The 20,554-nt window shown below is 43.4% G+C and overlaps 2 protein-coding genes across 4 annotated transcripts; both read left to right on the forward strand.

The window, feature by feature from the left end:
• Positions 1 to 11: 11 nt before the first annotated feature.
• On the forward strand, positions 12 to 17,666 carry ranbp2 (RAN binding protein 2). 3 transcript variants are annotated; one of them, XM_029844309.1, is made up of 30 exons: positions 12 to 227; positions 961 to 1,028; positions 1,513 to 1,624; positions 1,776 to 1,928; positions 2,125 to 2,355; positions 2,931 to 3,073; positions 3,233 to 3,428; positions 3,539 to 3,679; positions 3,809 to 3,968; positions 4,101 to 4,282; positions 4,410 to 4,612; positions 4,821 to 4,944; positions 5,143 to 5,304; positions 5,450 to 5,587; positions 5,689 to 5,817; positions 6,405 to 6,626; positions 6,699 to 6,782; positions 7,087 to 7,228; positions 7,436 to 7,530; positions 7,617 to 12,018; positions 12,343 to 12,420; positions 13,191 to 13,364; positions 13,721 to 13,807; positions 13,981 to 14,150; positions 14,425 to 14,638; positions 15,486 to 15,575; positions 15,652 to 15,800; positions 15,892 to 16,165; positions 16,304 to 16,659; positions 16,766 to 17,666. In XM_029844309.1, the coding sequence occupies exons 1-30, from the start codon at positions 156 to 158 to the stop codon at positions 17,069 to 17,071; spliced, it is 9,057 nt and encodes a 3,018-aa protein (XP_029700169.1). In that variant the 5' UTR covers positions 12 to 155; the 3' UTR covers positions 17,072 to 17,666. The 3 variants fall into 3 exon arrangements, with proteins under 3 accessions (XP_029700169.1, XP_029700174.1, XP_029700178.1); XM_029844314.1 differs by having other exon boundaries at positions 14,449 to 14,638; XM_029844318.1 differs by lacking the exon at positions 12,343 to 12,420.
• A 1,180-nt stretch (positions 17,667 to 18,846) lies between these two features.
• tpt1 (tumor protein, translationally-controlled 1) lies at positions 18,847 to 20,545 on the forward strand. Its single transcript, XM_003962039.3, has 6 exons — positions 18,847 to 19,004; positions 19,453 to 19,526; positions 19,664 to 19,851; positions 19,935 to 20,040; positions 20,185 to 20,301; positions 20,384 to 20,545. Exons 1-6 carry the CDS (start codon positions 18,977 to 18,979, stop codon positions 20,384 to 20,386), a joined length of 516 nt encoding a protein of 171 aa, XP_003962088.1. The 5' UTR covers positions 18,847 to 18,976; the 3' UTR covers positions 20,387 to 20,545.
• The last annotated feature ends 9 nt before the right edge of the window (positions 20,546 to 20,554 follow it).

A 20,554-nucleotide genomic window follows, 5' to 3' on the forward strand; every position in this document is an offset into this window, starting at 1 on the left:
TTATTTAAAAACGAAGAAGACGCTCTGGTTAGGTTGGCTCGGTCAACTAAGCTTCATACTACAGTGAGAGTTCAGGCGGTCCTTAATCTTTTCTCGGTACATGTAGTGGAGTTTGGCGTTTCTCGCACCATAGTTACACTGTATATTTGGAAAACATGCGGCGGAGTAAGGTTGAAGTGGACCGCTACGTTTCGTCAGTACAGAGTTCCTCTCCGTCACTCAAAGTGGTAAGTTTCGTTAGCGCCTGTTAGCACCATGCTATCATCAAAACTCAGATGTTTTACGTAGTCGGTCCGGGATCACAACATGAACGTAGAGGTCGATGACAGGCGGGTTTGGTTCCAACTGCGCTTACATGATCCTTAATCGGTCACTTTGTATGTCAGGGTTGTTTGTATAAGCCCATGATTAAGACTAGGATTCAAGCATGTTTAGTTAAGAGCGTTAAAGCTAGCGTTAGCCGACCGGCATGGGGATTCTGCTTCCACCCTTTCCTGAGTAAGTTTTGCGCGGCAAGTTTTGGATTGCGATGATTTGGTGTCATTTATGTTTAAACATTCCGACTGGACACACGAAACAGCCAGTACCGATTCTAAATATCTGCAACGTTACACAAAAATATCAACAACGTAAACGTTTGATATAAAGTAGCTCCATGTCGGAATCTCTGACATCTACTTTGATGTAAACGTCTTAAATTTATGTAATCCTTAGATTAACATTAACTGTAGATGCTTTTAAAGTTATTAAACTTTGTCATCAAGAGTAAGTCATTAGAGGTGAGACATCTTAAATCTATAAAGTTAGAAAGTTATGATTTGCCACTTCAGAACTTTTCTTGTCATTTCTGTGTGGAAATCATTTTGTCCCCTTTTGAGTACTAAGTGAGAAAATATTTAAATGTGTTGTATTATAAAGCAAAGGGTGGTTTGTTCATTCTTATTCCTTTCCTTTTTACAGAAGCCAGTCAAAGGCTTTTTATTTGCGAAGTTGTACTTCGAAGCTAAAGAATATGAACTAGCAAAACGGTAAGTTCTTGAATCTTCCCACTGTCCAGATTTCACTAAGGGATGGTTGTCTAGAGGTTTTCTACATTGGCTCATGCATGCAATGAACAGCAGGACCTTCTCCACATTAGTCACCTTCATAAAGCTCCAAACGACCGGCTGCCTACTTGTTTCCTGGCTCCCAAATGGAAAATCTTGGATATTGTCTTTTGGATTCAAGATGTTGCTGCCAGCACTTTTCTTTGACACACTTTGGTGCAATATGCCAGTAAAACTCATGCTGCCATGGAGAGTCTGCTGTATTCATATGTGATTTCCTAGAGCCATAGTTGAAACTAGGGAATGATGCATTAAAAACCATGATTGTATAAATACAGACCTTTTTAGGCAATTGTGCCTGTTTAAGGTCTTAATGTTTAAACCATGTCTCTATATGAAAAAGGTTGTTATTTCTTCTTGGAAATTGGTTTTATATTGACAGCAAGTTTTTTTTTTTTCTTTCAAGACATGTATCAGATTATCTTAAGGTCCAGGAGAGGGATCCTAAAGCGCATAAATTCCTTGGACAACTCTTTGAAAGAGAAGGAGAAATCAATAAGGCAGTTGGATGTTACAAGGTATGGAACATGGATGGGGACTATTTTAGATCATGTAAAGACATAGCATGGGGGTTTTCTAAGGAGAAAGTGGTTGGATAATGATGACTGATAAAACATACAAATTCTTGAGGGAGGAAAGTGTATCTCTTCATTTTGTGTGTACCTGCAGAGGTCTGTAGGCTTGAATCCAGCCCAGAAAGACCTGGTGCTGAAGGTGGCTGAGTTGCTGGTCAATAAACAGGAATGTGACAGCACAGCACCGTTTTGGGTGGAGAAAGCTGCCAAGCTGCATCCAGGGCACCCTGCAGTTTTCAACCTGAAGGTGAGCCTCCAGTTCTTCTCAATTGACACCTGAATTTAAGACAAATTTGAAACAGATTTTCTCCTTCCGCTCTCAACTGGTAGTTAACCACTAAATTATCTTTCTGATTTCTTTCCTGACGTTTCAAGATTGCATGTATTAATGCAGAAATTGGTGATTCAGTGATGTTTTTATTTATCTGTGCAACGTTACACAGGAGCGTTTGATAAGTCGTCAGGGCCAACAGAGTTGGAACCAGCTATTTGATCTCCTACAAGCTGAACTGACAGCAAGACCAGCTGATGCTCATGTGAACGTGAAGCTGGTGCAGCTGTTCAATCAAGATGGAAGGCTGGAGGAAGCTGTTAAACACTGCCTAGCTACTGAGAAAAGGGGCATGCTGCGCCACAGTTTGGAGTGGTACACCGTGGTGCTACACACACTGCAGGTTAGACCTCTAAAATCTAGGATATTTAAAACCAAACCTGCCCAAAATATACCCACACATAGGGTCACAAGTGGCAGAGAGCTAATGAGCCGTTCCGACCTGTCGGTCATGTCTTAAATAGTGGAGTAGAAGCTTATACCTAGAAAAGGTTTTATATTTTTATGTTTGTAAGACGTTCTAAGGCGGAGTTATGCTGATGTATTTTGCAAAAGTTTAAAGCATTTTGCTTCATTAACTGGAGAAAAACATGTTTACTTTGAAATGTGTCTGCCCATCTTTGAATTTTGCATTAATTAGAATAAAAATAAAGTCATTTGGATGTTTTTTTTATACTGTCGTTCCATATTGCTACAAGACAGTACAGTGAGTTTCTGACAGTTAAAGCAAAGAGCAATTAACTTAAAAGAAGCTCACCATTAATTGCAATTAAAATCTTAATTAGTTGACAGCCCAAGTGTGTGTGTGTGTGTGTGTGTGTGTGTGTGTACACACACACACATACATACACATATACACACACACACCAGTGATATCACTCTCTCCTAAAATAGCAAAATGGATGCTCTTTGTTGCAGGAGTATCTCGCTCAGCCCAGTGTCTCTTGCAATGAGAAGATGTGTCGGCCTCTACAGAGAGAACTGTTGTTGGCCCACTGCAGCCTCCTGAGAATCACACTGTCTGACAGCAGCATGCAGCCAAGCCTCGATGCCCTTAAAAGGTAGGCTGTGCATCGAACAACAATACCGGTACATAAAATGATTGAACATTGAGATCAGTATTCTATGCTAGTTTTTGGTTTTGCAGCATGACCCTGCTATATTTATCCAGATCAGCACAGATGACACATCACCTGATCATGTTTTGTTTTTGTTTTTAGTTTTGATGAATCCATGCACACTCTGAGCCGCGTTGCTGGCCGGTACACAGACGACCTGTTTGAGATGTTCATGGAGATGAGAGGTCACCTCTACCTGCATGCTGGCACACTGCTTTTGAAGCTTGCTCAGGACCGCCAACAGACCTGGATGTCTGTCTCTGATCTGGCTGCACTATGCTACCTGCTGGCATACCAGGTACTGACACACAGCACCTTCCAGTGATGGATATAAGGCAAAACCAGGGGCTGTAAGCTGTAGAAAACATCCACACAGATTATATTGAGTGTTTTATCTTTTTCCACCAGGTCCAAAGACCAAAATCTAAAATGACCAAAAGAGACCAGTCATGCCTACAGCTTCTGGAGCTGCTGGCTAATGACCGACAAAGCCAGGCTGGCCACATGTTGTTCAGTCTGAGCACTAATGCAACCACCCTGATCAGAGAGGTCTGTTCGTGTCTTCTGACACTGTTTAAAAATAGGTTTTGTCAGTGATAATGTATTCATTGATTGGGTTTTTCTGTATGTTGCAACCTGGAGAGATGCAAATTCCTTTGCTTTATCTTCTGTGCGCAGGTGGTGGAGGCAGTTGGAAATCGTAGTGGTCAGGACTCTCTTTTTGAACTCCTATATGGACCACATGCCTCCACCGCATCTTCCTTTATTGCCAATGATGACATTCATACGATTAATCCTGTGACTCCAGATCTCCTTCACCTGGCCAAATGTGATAGTGGTATGATGCAGAACCCCCCCATCCCCCCATTGAGTAGAAGTTTACAGTAGAACATATAAACAATTTCCTGTTTCCCAAAATGATATTGGGAGAAGAAGGAAAAGGGGTTTTACATTTTCTCATGTTCTTCAGGCTCTATCCTGCTGCATGGAGGTGACCTGCAACATCTCACCTGGCTGGGGTTACAGTGGACCCTCCGTAGTCAAAGACCAGAAATGCGCAGTTGGTTGAAGCAGCTCTTTCCTCTGCACAATCTGGAAACCTCAAAACTAGACAGCAGTGCACCAGAGTCCATTTGTTTGCTGGATTTGGAGGTACAAGGAAGTCTGTAGAGCCACTTATTTGTTCTAACTTCATATGTAAATTTAGCAAATATTTCTTTCATTATTCCTTCATTTTTTTCCTTAAAATCATAGTGTTTCTTTCTTTGTTTCAATCCAGGTTTTCTTGTATGGCGTCGTGTTTTGTTGCCACTGTCAACTCCAGGAGACTGCGAAGATCAGCGGTGGAATGAACGAGCAACAGCAGCAGCAGCAGCTGTACCAACCACGCTGCCTCCCTGTCCCACTGCTTCGCCTCTTGACCACTGGGAGACAGAGAGAATGGTGGAATGCCATTTACAGCCTCATTCACGGACAAGCAGTGTGAGTTGACCAATGTCACAAAGTTTAAAAAACATCCAGCATATATGTAAAAGATGTTATGAACTTTGGGGTACTTTGATATATTTTAATATTCCAAGTGCCGCTCATTTTTCTAAAGACTAAAAAAGTGTTGAACTTTATTATTACTACTTAATGCTGGAAAAACGTTGTGTCGCCATGTTTTTGAATCTCCTATTCTCCTTTGTAGTTCTGGAACATCAGCCAAACTGCGGATGATTGTGCAGCACGGGTTGAACACTCTAAGAGGTGGAGAGAAACATGGACTTCAACCAGCAATGCTCATCCATTGGGCGCAGAGTTTAAGCCAAATGGTACACACATTTCTTGAAATATTTATTTATTCTACGGTAATTCCACGTCCTTGTCAAAGCCTGAAAAGAGAATTTCAGTCCAACTATCAACTTTTTAAAGCGTTCTGTCTTCATAATGCAGTGGAAACCACCATAAATATGGAGGCTTCAGTGTCTTCTTTGCTTGATGTTCTGCTCTTTCTGTGTCCAATAACTCAGGGTGATGGAGTGAACTCGTACTATGACCAGAAGGAGTACATCGGCCGCAGTGTGCACTACTGGAAAGTCGTGCATCCACTGTTGGAAAGGGTCAAAAACAGACGTGGGATACCAGAACCTCTAGACCCTCTTTTTATACACTTTCCATCCAAAGATATTCAGGTTATTACTCTCACAGGTTGAATCTCTAAAAAGAATTTGGAATTGAATTCCTGTTTATACTTGGGTTTCACCGAGTTTATTAAAAATATGGATATTAATTAAGGATCTATTTAAAGTGCTGATAATTCTGCTTATTCTGTGCCAGATTTCTGCTGTCAAAGGTTATGAAGAAGAAGCCAAAGTAGCTTACGCAACCCTCCTTGACATAGAAGGCAAGACAGAAGAGGCCATTGCTACCTTGGAAACTGTCAATACCATGTCATCAGTCTGGCATTTGGCTCAGGTATTTTCAGTGTGCTTTTATCCCCTCCCCATGGCCTTTCATTTACAAATGTTTGACAGCACTTTGTAATGACTTGAACAAAATGTGCTTTTTCTTGGCAGATCTACCAACGCCTGTCAGAGGAGGCCAATGGTAGGGAGGAAACCCAGGACAGATGCGTCACACTGTTGAGAAAGTTCCGGACCTATTTGTTGAAGATGTATAACGCCAATGCAGATGATATTGACAAGGCAGGTTCCTTTTTTTATGTCTTAGCAAACTAACTAAACAGGCTGAGAAGATTTTGTGTCTTATTTGCTGCTTGCAACATTAGCTACTTGGTTTCCCACCAGCTCTGAGCAACTGAGTATTGTTAATTGTGCTCACTCAGTGCGTTTACATGCCCCTCTTAAATGGGCTGTGCTCAGAATTGGACTTTGACTTCTTGTGTGCATCTGTTCCTTGTCCTGGTTTATGTGCAATGGAGAAATTTGGCTAACACCAGGTGGCAATATACATCTTTTTGGCAGATTAATAAAGCTGGCTTTCTGGTTGAGATACTAGGTAACAAACACATACGGTAAAGTCAGAAGGTTATGTAGTGAACCAGTCTTAGCTTCCCTGGTGTGTGGTCCCTTGACATAGTTAGAATTTTTGTGTTTTGTTTTTTTGGGTCTTTTTTCGCGTTAGGAGCAACGCTCTCTTCCATCAAAACATTCAAAATTGAGTGACAATAATGACAAAACTCACCATTGGATCCTGGCAAATCTGGTTCTTATGCATTGCGGTTGACATCATTTGTCAACTGTTATAACCATTGTTTCCATTTGTGGTACAGATTCCTATTTCCATGGAGGAAATTGTGGATCTTCTGAGCGATGTGAACCAGGAGCTGGTTGAGAGTGGAGGAACCATAGATGAACAGGATGATGAGGGCCAAAAAGGACCAGCCCACTCCAGCCCTGCTCATCCCACTGAAACCTCCACAGCAATATCTCACTTGAAGTTTTCCACTCCCTCTCCCAACAAGAGCATAGTTTCTCCAACTAAGAGACATCTGGTAAGTCCGTGCCATCATTTTTTCCAGACAAGAAAAAAGGCCATTTTTATGATTTCTTTGCTTTTCATTCAGATTTCTCCAAAGACACCACCTCATTGGGTGGAAGACCAGAAAAGCCTCCTCCAGATGCTGTGTCAGCAAGTGGAAGCCCTTAAGGTTAGAATAGATGATATAGATGTACTGTAGTATATATTTATGGATGTTTGATACCTTTTTTTCAGACCGCATATGAGTACATCTCAAGTATCAGTATTTGTGGTGGATCTGATGATTTCACGATTCAAAAGACTTTATTGTCCACTGCATAATGCCAGAGCTCAAACCAAATGCCACAAAGACATTTAAGAAAAGCACATTTATACCAATGAGATGTCTATTTTGCTTTGTCTAAAGCAGAAACAAATCGTTGGTTTAAATGTATTTAAATTTTACATCTTTTGGCATTTGTTATTTCCCGTAGAATGAGGTCCATGATCTGAGACAGAGCGCCTCAGTGAATGCAGGTTCCCCTCATCATAAGATGTATGGGGATAGTTACGGGGCTGAAGGTCTCCAGGAGACGTTTAATCCTGTCCAGTCTTATCATGGAGCCCCTCTAACAGGTCAGTGATGTTTGCGCATCATTTAAGGTGTGTTTGCCGTATGAATTTCATATATTTTGGATGTTGTCATCATTTTGTAAATCTGCCGATAATGTGATTCAACAACAACAAAACTTGATCTCAATAGAAATATGCTTAAGTTCTGTAGTTTTGTTGTTGCAACATTGTGAAATGAACAAAAGTTAGTTTTGTTTTTCTTTCCCGTAGTTGCCACTACAGGCCCTTCTGTGTACTATAACCAGTCCCCAGCACATAATTCACAGTATCTCCTACACACAGCAGCAAATGTGACCCCCACCAAGGTAATTTATCACTATTTGATAAATCTCACACAAATCAACTTGTGTATTTAAGGTAATGTGCAATTTTGTTTCTCCTTTTTAAAAAGGGTTCGATGTATGGCATGAACCGCATGCCTCCTCAGCAGCATATGTATGCGTACCAGCCCCCTACTCACACGCCTCCATTGCAGACAGCTCCAGGCTGCATGTACCCTGCACAAGAACCCGTTTTTGGTGCTCCTCTTCGCTTTGAATCACCAGCTACAAGTCTCCTTTCCCCATATAGTGAGGAATATTTTGCACAAGGTGTAGCCCAACAATCCACCAACCCTCCCTTGCCCGAACCTGGCTACTTTACCAAGCCCTCCGTCGTCCCTGTCCAGCCCCCGAAAAGTATGGAGGGGAAGTCTGCGGAATTTGGAAAGCTCTCATTCAGCCAGCAGGCACCTGCTGAAGTCCCTAAAGTGCCTACATTTGGAGCAGGAGTAGTTGCCCAGTCAACACCTTCAGCCGCTTTCAAATTCAATTCTAACTTTAAGTCCAATGACGGCGACTTCACTTTCTCTGCTTCTCAGACAAAGCACAGTGAAATCCTGCTCGACCTTCTTACATCAGACATTCCGGCTAGAAATGATACTGAAACGGACTCAGCTGCAGTGAAGGAAAAGCAGCCCAGCCAAAGTGGTATCTTCACCTTTGGCAGCACAGGCACTGGAAATATCTTTGGAAAGACAGAGAATCTATTCAAATTTGGGGAAGTTTCAAAACCAGCCTTTGGGATTCCAAAATCTCCAGCGGGAGAGGAAAAGACAGCAGAAAGCGACAACGACAATACTCATGTTGAGGAGGATGAGGATGGTCCTCACTTCGAACCCATTGTACCTCTTCCTGATAAAGTAGATGTAAAAACAGGTGAGGAGGAGGAAGAGGAGATGTTCTGTAACCGAGCAAAACTGTATCGATTTGATACAGAGACAAAAGAGTGGAAAGAGCGGGGAATTGGCAATGTTAAAATCTTGAAGCACAGCACTAAAGGGAAGGTGCGTCTGTTGATGAGGAGGGAGCAGGTCCTTAAGATTTGTGCAAACCACTACATCACTTCTGATATGATACTGAAGCCAAATGCGAGCTCTGACAAATCCTGGGTCTGGAATGCCCTTGATTACGCAGATGAAGAGCCCAAGACTGAACAGCTTGCCATTCGCTTCAAAACAGTTGATGAGGCATCACTTTTCAAAGCCAAGTTTGAAGAAGCAAAGAAAGTTGTGCTCCAGTCCCCAGAGAAGGCCAAACCTCAGGAGAAGAAAGAGGAAACATTGAGTGCTTCAGAATCTCTGGCAGCTCGATTTGCACTTAAGGAAGGAGAATGGGAATGTTCAGTGTGCTGTGTTAGAAATAAATCTACAGATGAACGATGTGTTGCTTGTCAAACGGCAAATCCCGATCCTTCAGCCAAACCAGAAAAGCAGCACATTCCTGACACCAAGGCAAGTCCTTTTACTTTCAAATTTGGCATCGATTCATCAAATCCCATTAGTTCAGCCTCCACTTTATCTGGTTTTAGTGCTTTTGGAGCATCTATACCAGCCACCTTTACGTTTGGCACCACAAAGCCTTTAGACCCAGGGAGCATTGGATTTGGTTCAGGGTTTATATCTCAGTTTGGGAAAAAAACAGAGCATTGGGACTGTAACTCGTGTGCAAAGAGAAACGAGGCCTCTGCAGACATTTGTGTTTCTTGTAAAGCTCTTAAAGATGCCCCAAAATCAACAGCACCAGTTGCTCCTGCACCTGCAGCACAACCTTCCCTATCTACCGTTAGCGATATGTTCGGCGCCCAGTTCACCAAGAAACCAGGACAGTGGGATTGTGATGTTTGCGAAGTAAGAAATGAAGCTTCTGCCAACAAATGTGTTGCCTGCCAGTCCCCTAACCCAGCTGCAAAGTCATCAGAGGGGGCTGTAGCGCCGTCACACACGCCAGCAGCAGCGGGATTCGGAGCTCAGCTTTCAAAAGAGGATGGAATGTGGGACTGTAATATCTGCTTGGTCAGAAATAAAGCATCGGCTTCTGTCTGCATCGCATGCCAGGCTCTGCATCAGGGTTCCTCTTTAGAAACTATGTTTGCAATGAAGGATGGAGAATGGGACTGCGACATCTGTCTGGTGAGAAACATTCCTTCTGCAGATAAATGTATAGCCTGTCAGACACCAAATCCCAAAGCTAAGGACACAGTTGGAAATGCTCCAACAGCCTCCACTTTTAACTTTACATTTGGCTCCAAGAACTCGTCCAGTCAAGTGGCTGAAACTGGATTTTCAATGCCTTTTGAAACCAGTCAAGCATTTCCGTTTCATCAGAACAGTGATAAAACCTCAGCTCCATCTTTCAAGTTTGAAGCTCCTCAGTCTGGGTCCAGTACCCCAAGCTCTTCAACCTTCTCTTTTTCTCTGACCAACTCAGCTGGTGGCTTCAAATTTGGTTTGCAGGATCCTGTGAGAGAAACCTCTTCTGCAGATAATCAAACACCCGAGTCTGGCTCAGCCTCCAGCTTTCTGAAAAGCATAGCTGACAAACACAAGGAGAATGAAAATGTGGCAACACCTTCATTGGGACAACTGGAACAGGATCAAAATCCATTAATTTCTGGTAAAAGTAGTGCGTTCAGCTTTGCGGACTTGGCGAAGTCTTCTGGAGAGTTTCAATTTGGCCAGAAAACCCCCAATTTCAAAGGATTCTCTGGAGCCGGTGATCAGTTGTTCTCGTCATTACCAGCAACCCCCAGCAAGACGGATGGTTCAAATGAGCTGGAGGATGACGGAATGTATAAAACAGAGGAACACGATGATATTCAGTTTGAACCAGTGGTTCAAATGCCCGATAAAATAGACCTGGTGACTGGGGAGGAAGATGAAGAGGTTCTTTATTCTCAGCGAGTCAAACTATTTAGGTTTGATTCCACTGTCAGTCAGTGGAAAGAGCGCGGCGTGGGTATCCTGAAAATCCTGAAGAACCCAACTAATGGAAGGTTAAGAGTTCTCATGAGAAGGGAACAGGTTCTGAAGGTGTGCGCCAACCATTGGATCACCACCACCATGAACCTGAAGCCCCTGGCAGGTTCAGACAAAGCCTGGATGTGGATGGCAAATGACTTTTCCGATGGAGACGCCAAGCTTGAACAACTGGCTGCTAAGTTCAAAAGTCCAGAGGTGGCTGAGGAATTTAAGCTGAAGTTTGAAGAATGTCAAAAGCTTCTGTTGGACATCCCCCTCCAGACCCCCCACAAGCTTATTGACTCAGGCAGAACAGCGCACCTCATTCAGAAAGCAGAAGAAATGAAGTCGGGTTTAAAAGACCTCAAATTCTTTTTAACAGATGACAAAACAAAAATCAAAGATGACGACAGTCAAGAAGACGTTGATGCATCCATCAGTGCTCCAAGCCTTGTCAAGGCTCAAGGTGAAACCACAGGCCCCACCCTGGAGTGGGACAATTATGACCTAAGAAAAGAAGCTTTGGACGATACAGCAGACTCTTCAATCTACGCCTCTCCTCTCTCCAGCAGCCCCCTGAGAAAGAACCTTTTCCGTTTTGGCGAATCCACTGGGGGCTTCAGCTTCAGCTTCCAGCCAGGCATTAGTCCCTCAAAGTCTCCCACTAAGCTTAACCAGAGCAGAGCCTCTGTGGGCACAGATGACGAGCAGGACACCACACAGGAGGAGGAGCGGGATGGGCAGTATTTTGAACCGGTCGTCCCTTTGCCCGACCTGGTGGAGATTTCAACTGGAGAGGAGAATGAGCAGGTGGTTTTCAGCCACAGGGCCAAACTCTATCGCTACGATAAGGAAGCAGCTCAGTGGAAGGAAAGAGGCATTGGAGACCTCAAGATCTTGCAGAATTATGAAACTAAATGTGTGAGATTGTTAATGAGGAGAGACCAGGTTCTGAAAATCTGTGCTAACCATTGGGTCACGTCAGCCATGAAACTGGAACCAATGAAGGGTGCAGAAAAGGCCTGGGTCTGGAGCGCCATGGACTTTGCTGGAGTCGAAGAGGGAAAAATCGAGCAACTGGCTGTTAGATTCAAGCTGCAGGAGACTGCAAACACCTTCAAACAGATATTTGAAGAGAGCAAGATTGCACAAGAAAATAAAGAACTTATGAGCCCGGTAGCAGCAAGGGTCACCACACAAGAAGGTGGGACCATGCAGTCCACACCTACTGCAACACCTGTGTGTGGAAAAGAAGCCATTGCTGTTCTAGAGGAGACCACGAAAGAAAGTACAGAGCTTCCCCCTGAAAATACACTGTGTGCAGCTGTGTCTCCTGGTCCAGGCTCAAAGACTGTGGTTTCACCTCCCAAGTTTGTCTTTGGGACCGATAGTCTTCATAGGTTTTTTGGTTCTCCTAAGCCTCAGTCTGACACCGAGACATCTGCATCTGTAGAGAAGACCAACGATTCTGGCCCACCTCCATCTGCAGCACCTGCATTCAAGATCCCAGAGAAAGGTAAAGCAAGTGCAAGCGCATGTTTCAGGTTTTGGCCGATTTCAATTAATGTCACGACTGATTTTGCTCATTAAAATTTACTTAATTGTCTTCTTTAATCTGCACTTTATTCCTCCAACATTGTTTTGGTATCTGAAATCATTTTCAGGTTTTCTAGGCCTTCCCCAATTTACCTTCTGTGATATATTCTACATACAGTATATTTGTTGTATATCTCCAGATATCAACAAAGAGAAATCCTCTTTTAAGACTTTAGGTCTTGTTTTCTTCAATTCCCATCTTCACAATTAGTTTCTTTTCACCCAACAACCCATCATCTTTAAGGGTTGGACTTTAGGCTTTTCAAAGATAACCCAATGGCTTTTTGGACCAGCACGTCAACCACCCATTTTGAACCCCCAGGTACTCTAATCACTGCAGTGTGGAATAACACTTATCAACTGTCACCTGGCTCTAACCACTAGACAGAAATAACCTTGATGCACGGAGTGGGGGAAAAAAACCAACTCGTGGGCTCATGTGTTGCACGTTCAGTTTATGCAGAAACTATTTTAATCGTACTAAGAAGTTTACTCATTGTAATAACTGTTTCCTATTTATATAATCAAACTACAGTGTTGTAAATAGTTTTTGCATATTGTGGTAAGGAAATTGTACTTCATGTCTGGACCTAGACTAACACAGCAGTTCTTTTTTATTACAAAAGTGGTTGCCATGATGCTTAAAGATAAAAGTAGACCAAATATTACATGGCAACAGAGGAGATATCAGTAAAAGTGACCTCCTGAAAAGTGAGCTGAGAAGATTCCTTGGACAGAGATCTCTCAGACAGAAATGAACTGCGCAGGCTTCACATGGGCCATTTTTAGTCCAGGATGTGTAGCAACAGCATGAAATATAATTCCATTTCTCATCTTCCATCAATGAGGCGCACCTCAGCATCAGCTGAAAGTTCTTGTGCTTTTGCTATGTAATATGCAACTATACCAAAAAGAAAAGTAGAAAAGGTTGACACATACTGAAATAAACTCAACTTACACACATTTGTAAACCAAAGGCATGGTTGTTCTGCATGACCTTTGTGTGTGGAGAGTTTAACGGCAGATTAATGCAGGTGAATTTCTGCTTCTAAACAATCTGACTTGTCCTTTTATCCATCTGCTGTGTCGCAGTGACTCCGACGGGATCGGCCAGCGAGTGTGTGGATGAGGACTCTGATGTGGAGATCGTGTTTGTCAGGGAACCGACTGCTGAACAGGCAGCATTAGCCAAGGAGCTGCTGCTGCCTCCAACCTTCTTTTGTTATCAGAATGAACTGGGTTACACCAGCCAGGGTGAAACTGACGGTGAGAGGGAGAAATTTTAAGGTCATAATTGCTTCATTATATAAGCAGCAACTGAGGAAAATGGTGATTTCCCATCCAAGAGCATCCATTGACCTTAGGCTGTGTTCAGATCTCGCTGCTGTTTCACACAACTTAGTCTAAATCATTTATTTAAAATGGGATGTTGTTGCTATATTAAACAGTGCCATCCATATTGCTCCTTTGCTTTTCATTTCTTTTTAAAATGACCCATTAACATTTGATTCCTGTTTCTTCTAAGTCGCAACATAATCTTCCCTGATTCAAAAGAAAATGTAAGGCTGAAAGTTAATAGACTTAAAGCACACTGATATTAATGCTCCTGTGTGATATCTCAGATGAGGATTTCGAGTCGGCAGTCAAGGCCTTGAATGGAAAGCTGTACCCTGACACACCTGAGAAAAAATCTCCATCTTTTAGTGATGGTATGTTGGTTATTCTGTTTGTTTTCTCACACCTTTTAATGTTGTCCTGATATTTGTTTTCATTCATGTACAAATAGATTCACGATGAAGTCAGCGTAAACCTTGTGCCAGTCGTACGCAGTCACTCCCCGCAGTCTCCATTTATTCTGTAAACTTTTGTGTTTGTGGTGCAGATTCCGACTGTCAGGTGGTGTGGGAGAAGAAGCCCACCGCAGAGGAGGAGCAGAGAGCCAAAAGTTTTCAGCTTCCACCCACCTTCTTCTGTGGCCTGAGCACCACAGACGGCGACACTGACGACAAGGCAGATTTTGAAACGGAAGTCCGCAAAGCGCAACAAGAGCTGGTAACAGACAGAGGGATTAGCCAGGAAAGAATGTGCAGTCCGCTTCAAATTTATACTTCAAAAAAATTAAGGGTGCCACCAAAAAATGCAAAAGAGAATTATTAGATTTCTTGAGACACACGTTTCATGAAATGGGGAGTGTGGACATGTTTCTGCATTTTCACCCGATCTATCATTCAAGCATACACTTGACTATGGTAGCTTTAATTTTTTAGTATTGGTATGTAAGAAAAGTAAATCCAAATAAAGGTTTGTGTTTTGTTTATTGCCCCAGTTAATCAGAGGTGTTGTAATGCAGCCGTCCACCAGCAGTACTGCAGCAGCAGCAGCAGCCACACCGGAGCAGCAGACCTCAGATCAGCCAGCTGTGACTCAGAGTGAAGCCAAAGGCAGCAGCTCACCTGTTGATTTGTCAAATAAGAAGAGCCCAGAGGCAGAATCCACCATAGAGACCCTGTCATCTTCCTCTGCTGCTGCAGCCACTCAGGGTAAACACCCGTAATACACTGCAACATTTTCACATTTTTTGAAGGGTCCTTCTAAATTTAGCTCTCTGGACCGTTCATATCTAACAAAGTAATACTGGGTCTGCTTTTATAATACAATAAAAAATGTATATCTTTATTGGGCGGGAGAGAAAAAAGTATATACAATCACATGCATATATATACACCTATGAGTGTATATGAAAAATATAAAGCCTTAGCCTTTTTATGGGCTTTTTCCAATCTTAGGTTAGTGACTCCAAGAGCATTATGAAAAAAGAAATGCCTGTGAAAGATTGAGGGGAAATATTGTCTGCGTACAGCAGCCACAAAGATGAGGTAACGTTATAGAGGGAGTTGAGGTCTGTGTGTAACATGTTAAAGCCATGATGGAATCAAATGACTCACTGAAACAGGAGGGACAGAGCTTATGATGCAGTCACTGGACTGTCTAGTCTTCTCTGGGTTGGGCCTTTTTATTAATATCCATACTTGTTGATTCACACAGGTGACGCATGGCCGTATCACACACAGACACACACACTTCTGTTCTAAGCACTATGGTATGACACAGGAGTCCAGACCCACTCCTGGAAGGCTGCAAACCACCCAGGATTTCTGTCCTACCTAGTAGACAAAGGTCTTATCTGGGATCCCACTTTTCCTTGTTGACAGCATTTTTCCTGCCTGGAAGGATGGAAAAGCTGGTGATCTGTGGCCCGCCAGGACTGGGTCTCAACACCAGTTGTCTAGATAGTTTTATGTGTGAACATCTTCACACACATGAATGTTGCAGACTAAAAGACCACCAGTTCTGTATGAGAAAAATAAGTTATTTCTTCCATCACAGGCTCCTCCGGCTTCGGTTTCAGCTCACTGCAGGGCTTTTCTTTTGCTGACCTGGCCCAAAACACTGAAGGATTTGCATTTGGATCTAAAGGTTGGCTATCATTTTACATTTGAGTAGTGTTTTTTACTCTTTAGATATATTTTCTTAATGTTTCTCCTTTATGAAGACCCCAACTTCACATGGGATAACGCTGGAGCGACGTTGTTTGGGACAGCAGCACCTCCAGCTCCTAAAAACAATGATGAGGAAAGTGACGATGAGGAGGCGCCTAATGATCTGGACATTCACTTTGAGCCAATAGTTTCATTACCAGAGGTACAATTACAATCTTGAGGGCAACTTATATTGGTGGACTCTCAAGTCATTTGGAGTTCGAAAAAGACGCGCGTCTCATTTTGTCTCCCAGGTGGAGACAAAGTCCGGAGAGGAGGACGAGGAAATCCTTTTCAAAGAACGCGCCAAGCTCTATCGTTGGGACCGGACCCTCGACCAATGGAAGGAGCGCGGCACCGGTGACATCAAGATCCTCTTTCACCCAACCAAACATTCCTACCGCATCCTGATGAGAAGAGAGCAGGTGCTGAGAGTTTGTGCCAATCACGTCATCACAAGGGGGATGGAACTCCAACCCATGAGCGCCTCGGCCAACGCGCTCATCTGGACCGCCACCGACTACGCAGGTAAACGGGCTAATAATGTAAATTCTTTTAAACTGCACTTTGAAATGTGAAGGGTTCTGCTTAAAAATGAATTCCTGTTGCTGTCACGATTTATATTTTCATTCCTTTATTTTTTATTATTTATTTTTTTTACACCAGAGGGCAACGGTGTTGTCGAGCAGCTTGCGGCTAAATTTAAAACCGCAGAGATTGCTGAATCCTTCAAGAAAGCCTTCTGTGGATGTCAGAAGAACATGGACCTCACCGATGGCGATTCTACGGGTGCCTCCGCCCATCAGATGTCCAGAATCCAGGAGCACTCCAGAGACACGAACCCACGGGTGTTCCTCAAAGTGGCAGCCAACGATGAACCGCTTGGGATCGTCACCATTGAGCTGTTCTCGCATATCGTCCCCAAGACTGCTGAGAACTTCAGGGTTCTCTGTACCGGGGAGAGAGGTTTTGGATTTAAGAACTCCATCTTCCACAGGGTGATACCAGACTTCATGTGTCAGGTGAGGATTCACATTCGACACGTTATTTTTTTTTTAACGAGCACAGACCAGAATTCTCAAGCGACCGAACCATCACTGTGTCTCATCCCGTCCGTCTCCCTCGCAGGGCGGCGACATCACCAAAAGCGATGGTTCAGGAGGTAAATCCATCTATGGCAACAAGTTTGAAGACGAGAACTTCGACGTCAGGCACACGGGCCCGGGTGTTCTTTCTATGGCCAATCACGGACGGGACACCAACAGCTCACAGTTCTTCATCACCCTAAAGAAGGCCGAACACCTCGACTTCAAACACGTTGCCTTTGGACGGGTTCAGGATGGAATGGATGTGGTGCAGAAAATGGGAGAGCTGGGCACAAAGGAAGGAGCACCTTCCAAGAAGCTTGTCATCACCGAGTGTGGGCAGCTTTAGCTTTGGCTTTTCCATTGATGACGGGACTATCCATCACCTTCATCGTATGACGGTCACTGGTTTGTCACAATGAACTGGATTAGTGTGTTCTCTAAAACTGTCGCCACACATTGGAGTTGGGATGTGGGATGAAGCAGGAATGGTCAGAACTTGGCCATGTATCTTTGTTACATCTGTCGATCAGTTCCAGGCATTTGTTAATAATTATATGAGGTTTTTCTATGTCTGTTTTGGCTTGCATTATGTTGTGTTTCAATGTGCTGGTTCTCTCCGTTACAATTGTGCATCTCATTTTTTACTTTGAGTCTTAATTATAGTCTTAATTATAAAAGGCACGAACGTTTGAATGTTTGCTTTTAATTGCAGCCTTTTCTGTTCACTTGCACCGTCACCCTATGGATCACTGGCATCCCATCACATTCACAGATTTTAGCAGATTATTGGATTCATGCTGATACAACCTTTAATGTTGTCTCGCTATCGATAGCTGCCATCGTCTAGAAGATGATCATCATATACTGAGATTATCACAGCATAAATTATGCTTGTTTTAGAAGAAAATGCTGATATAATAAAGTTGACTTGGAGGGAATGACTTGGACTTGTGATAAATGTTTAAAAAACACTTGGACAATAACTCCAGAAGATGGGTGAAAAGGTGCTTGAAAGTTTTACATTTGTGTGATTTGACAAAGGGTAAAATTGTAGTCCTAAAAGCCAAATATGATAATGCTGCTTATTTAAGTTAAAGTTAATATCACACTAGTTATTTTTATACTTGCTGAGGAATTCTGCATAACCATATAGAAGTCCTTTTTTGAAGAGGTGTCTATTGAAGCAACAAACTCTATTTCTCCACATGTTGTAACAAACCTGTAGTAAGGTTACATAATGTAATGGGTTATCTAACCTATAAAGTGATTGCTTGGTGATCTGGGGTAGAGAGAGAGAATGATCCTTAGAAGAGAAAATATCCAGTGAGCAGCAGTTCTGTGGACATAAAGGCCTTGATGCTGTCAGAGGAGAATGGGCAGACTGCTTTCAGATGATAGGACGAGAGTAACTTGACCACTCGTCACAACCAAGAAATACAGAATACCATCTCTGAACGCAGAGCACGTCCAACCTTGGGTACAGCAGAAGACCAAAACAACTCTTGTCAGCTAAGAACAGGAAAGTGAGGCTGCGACATTCAGATGGTAGGGTGAGAATTTAGCGTCGCCAATATGAAAGGATGGCTCTATCCCACCTAGTATCAACAGTTCAGGCTGGTGATGGAACGGCATGAGGGATATTTCTGGCACACTTTAGGCCCTGTAGTAGCAGGTGAGCCTTGTCTAACTGCACAGTCACCAGATCTCAACCCAACAGAACCCTTTGAGATACTGTATGATGGAACGTGAGATTCACGTCATCGATGTGCAGCTACAAATCAGCTGCAACTGTCAATATGGACCAAAACCTATGAGGAACGTTTCCAAAACCTTGTTGAATCTATGCCGCGAAGAATTAAAGCGAACCTGAAGGCAAAACGGGGTCCAGCCTTTAACTAGCAGGGTGCACCACAATCGACGCATGCGCCGGAAGTACCCGGAAGAGATCGTCTTCCGGTTTTGGTATCTGTCTTAAAGTGTTTCGTTCCCAAATTAAGTAAAAATTAAAATAAACAATTTTAAAAAGGGTTTCGTTCACGCCATAAAGTAGCGACGCATGCGCAACGCCGTTTCTGCCGGCTTCTGCTACTGTTAAACCACTTCCTGTTTAAAATGTGAATGTCCCTCCGCGGTCGCGTCATAGCTGCGTAAATGCGGCGCCCCGCCACGACCTCGCTCTTTTTCCTCTCGTGCGCTGGGAAGCGGCAGGCCTGCTCGGCTCTCTGGAAGTTATAACACCTAAAGTCGAAAAATGCTTATCTACAAGGACGTCATCACCGGTAATCCATCCCGTTTCATCTCCCCGTCGAGGTCCATTGCGTCGCTGGTTTGGGCCGCGCCAGTAATTTTGATTATCGCATATTGGTCGTGTTAGCAGGCTAGCTCCTCCGCGAGGCTCTTTTAGCCCGAAGCTAATCAGCCCCGCTAGTCGTCGACGCTCATTCTTGTTGGCTCCAATCTGGGGCCATTGTTCATGTGCGGTTAAAAGTTTCCAGAAACAAAAAGAGTAACTCAATTTCTCGTTCCTTAAACGATATGTGACTGTCTTTTATGTGGTCTCTACGTATTATATTGCCTTTAGTCGCCATTTTATTGGTAAAGAAAGAAACATCTGCTGGACATGTGACTTATTTTAGCCTCTAGTGGGTCCCACAATTAACGATACTCTTGTGTAATGTTGGGGATTTAACTGCTGAACTAACGCGTACTTTCCTTTGGACGTCGCAGAGGATGAGTTGTTTTCGGAGAACTTCAAAATTAAGGTGTCCGAAGATGGAATGTTCTACGAGGTTGTCGGGAAGGTAAACAGACTTTTCTTTAAGTCACTAGCGTCGCTGCTTTTCTGATTCTTTAAAGTTATTTTTCTCAGCTAATGCGTTACCACCCAGTTGAGATTAGCTGAAAACGGCTTCTCGGTGTTTCCTGTCCTTTTGTCCAGAGGGTGACCAGAAAAAACGATGGGATCGATGGCTCTTTGATTGGAGCCAATGCCTCTGCTGAGGAGCTGGAGGATGGCACGGAAGAAGGCACCATCACAGACGTCGACATCATCCTCAACCACAACCTCCAGCCGTCCGCATTCTCCAAAAAATCCTACCAGATCTACGTCAAAGATTACATGAAGTCGTAAGTGTGGCCGTTGGAGACGATTGTGCAGGGAGATGGTGCATATGGTCCATATGTAACACTGGTTCTGTTTGCCCGCTCAGCATCAAGAGTCACCTGGAGGAACACAACCCAGAGAGAGTGGCAGACTTTATGAAGGGCGCTATGGCCGCCATTAAGCGAATCACATCGGACTTTGACAACTTCCAGGTAGCCACTGACGGCTTTGCCCCATTTCTCATGAAGTGCATGTTTCCATTAATGCTGAATTCACAGCAGTCTGCAGGTTTAGTGAGGTTGTGTTGACCAAGCGGTCCAAGTCCTATGTCCTAACTGGCTTTTATCACTCTACAGTTTTACACGGGTACCTCCATGAACCCGTCAGGTATTGCAGGAGCCTTGAACTATTATGAAGATGGCATCACGCCATACATGCTCTTCTTCAAAGATGGCGTGGTTAGCGAGAAATTTGTAAGTACCGTTGTGCCTTCTGTTGATTCCAAACTGTCTTGATGGTGTCTGAATGTTAACACGCATTCCTCTTTGGTTACAGTAACTACATTTCGAATGGCTCCTCAACCAGACCGCGAGCTCCAAATATCCTCCCCCATCAATGTCTACAGCCTCGGCTATGAAGCTGTTATTGGTCATCATTGAATAGATTTTAACAGTTTTGCTTTTGTGGCTTGGAAATTAAAGACTGAAGACACTGAAGTGAACCTGA

Source organism: Takifugu rubripes, chromosome 1 (assembly GCF_901000725.2).
Source record: "Takifugu rubripes chromosome 1, fTakRub1.2, whole genome shotgun sequence".
NCBI classification, from domain to species: Eukaryota; Metazoa; Chordata; class Actinopteri; order Tetraodontiformes; family Tetraodontidae; genus Takifugu; species Takifugu rubripes.

Coding starts and splice junctions, on each gene's coding strand:
- ranbp2 (XM_029844309.1), top strand. CDS start 156: ATGCGGCGGAGTAAGGTTGAAGTGGACCGCTACGTTTCGTCAGTACAG. Junction 4,613..4,820: donor CTCATTCACGGACAAGCAGT/GTGAGTTGACCA, acceptor TCTCCTTTGTAG/TTCTGGAACATCAGCCAAAC. Junction 13,808..13,980: donor ATCTCCATCTTTTAGTGATG/GTATGTTGGTTA, acceptor TTTGTGGTGCAG/ATTCCGACTGTCAGGTGGTG.
- tpt1 (XM_003962039.3), top strand. CDS start 18,977: ATGCTTATCTACAAGGACGTCATCACCG. Junction 19,527..19,663: donor TCTACGAGGTTGTCGGGAAG/GTAAACAGACTT, acceptor CCTTTTGTCCAG/AGGGTGACCAGAAAAAACGA. Junction 20,041..20,184: donor CGGACTTTGACAACTTCCAG/GTAGCCACTGAC, acceptor ATCACTCTACAG/TTTTACACGGGTACCTCCAT.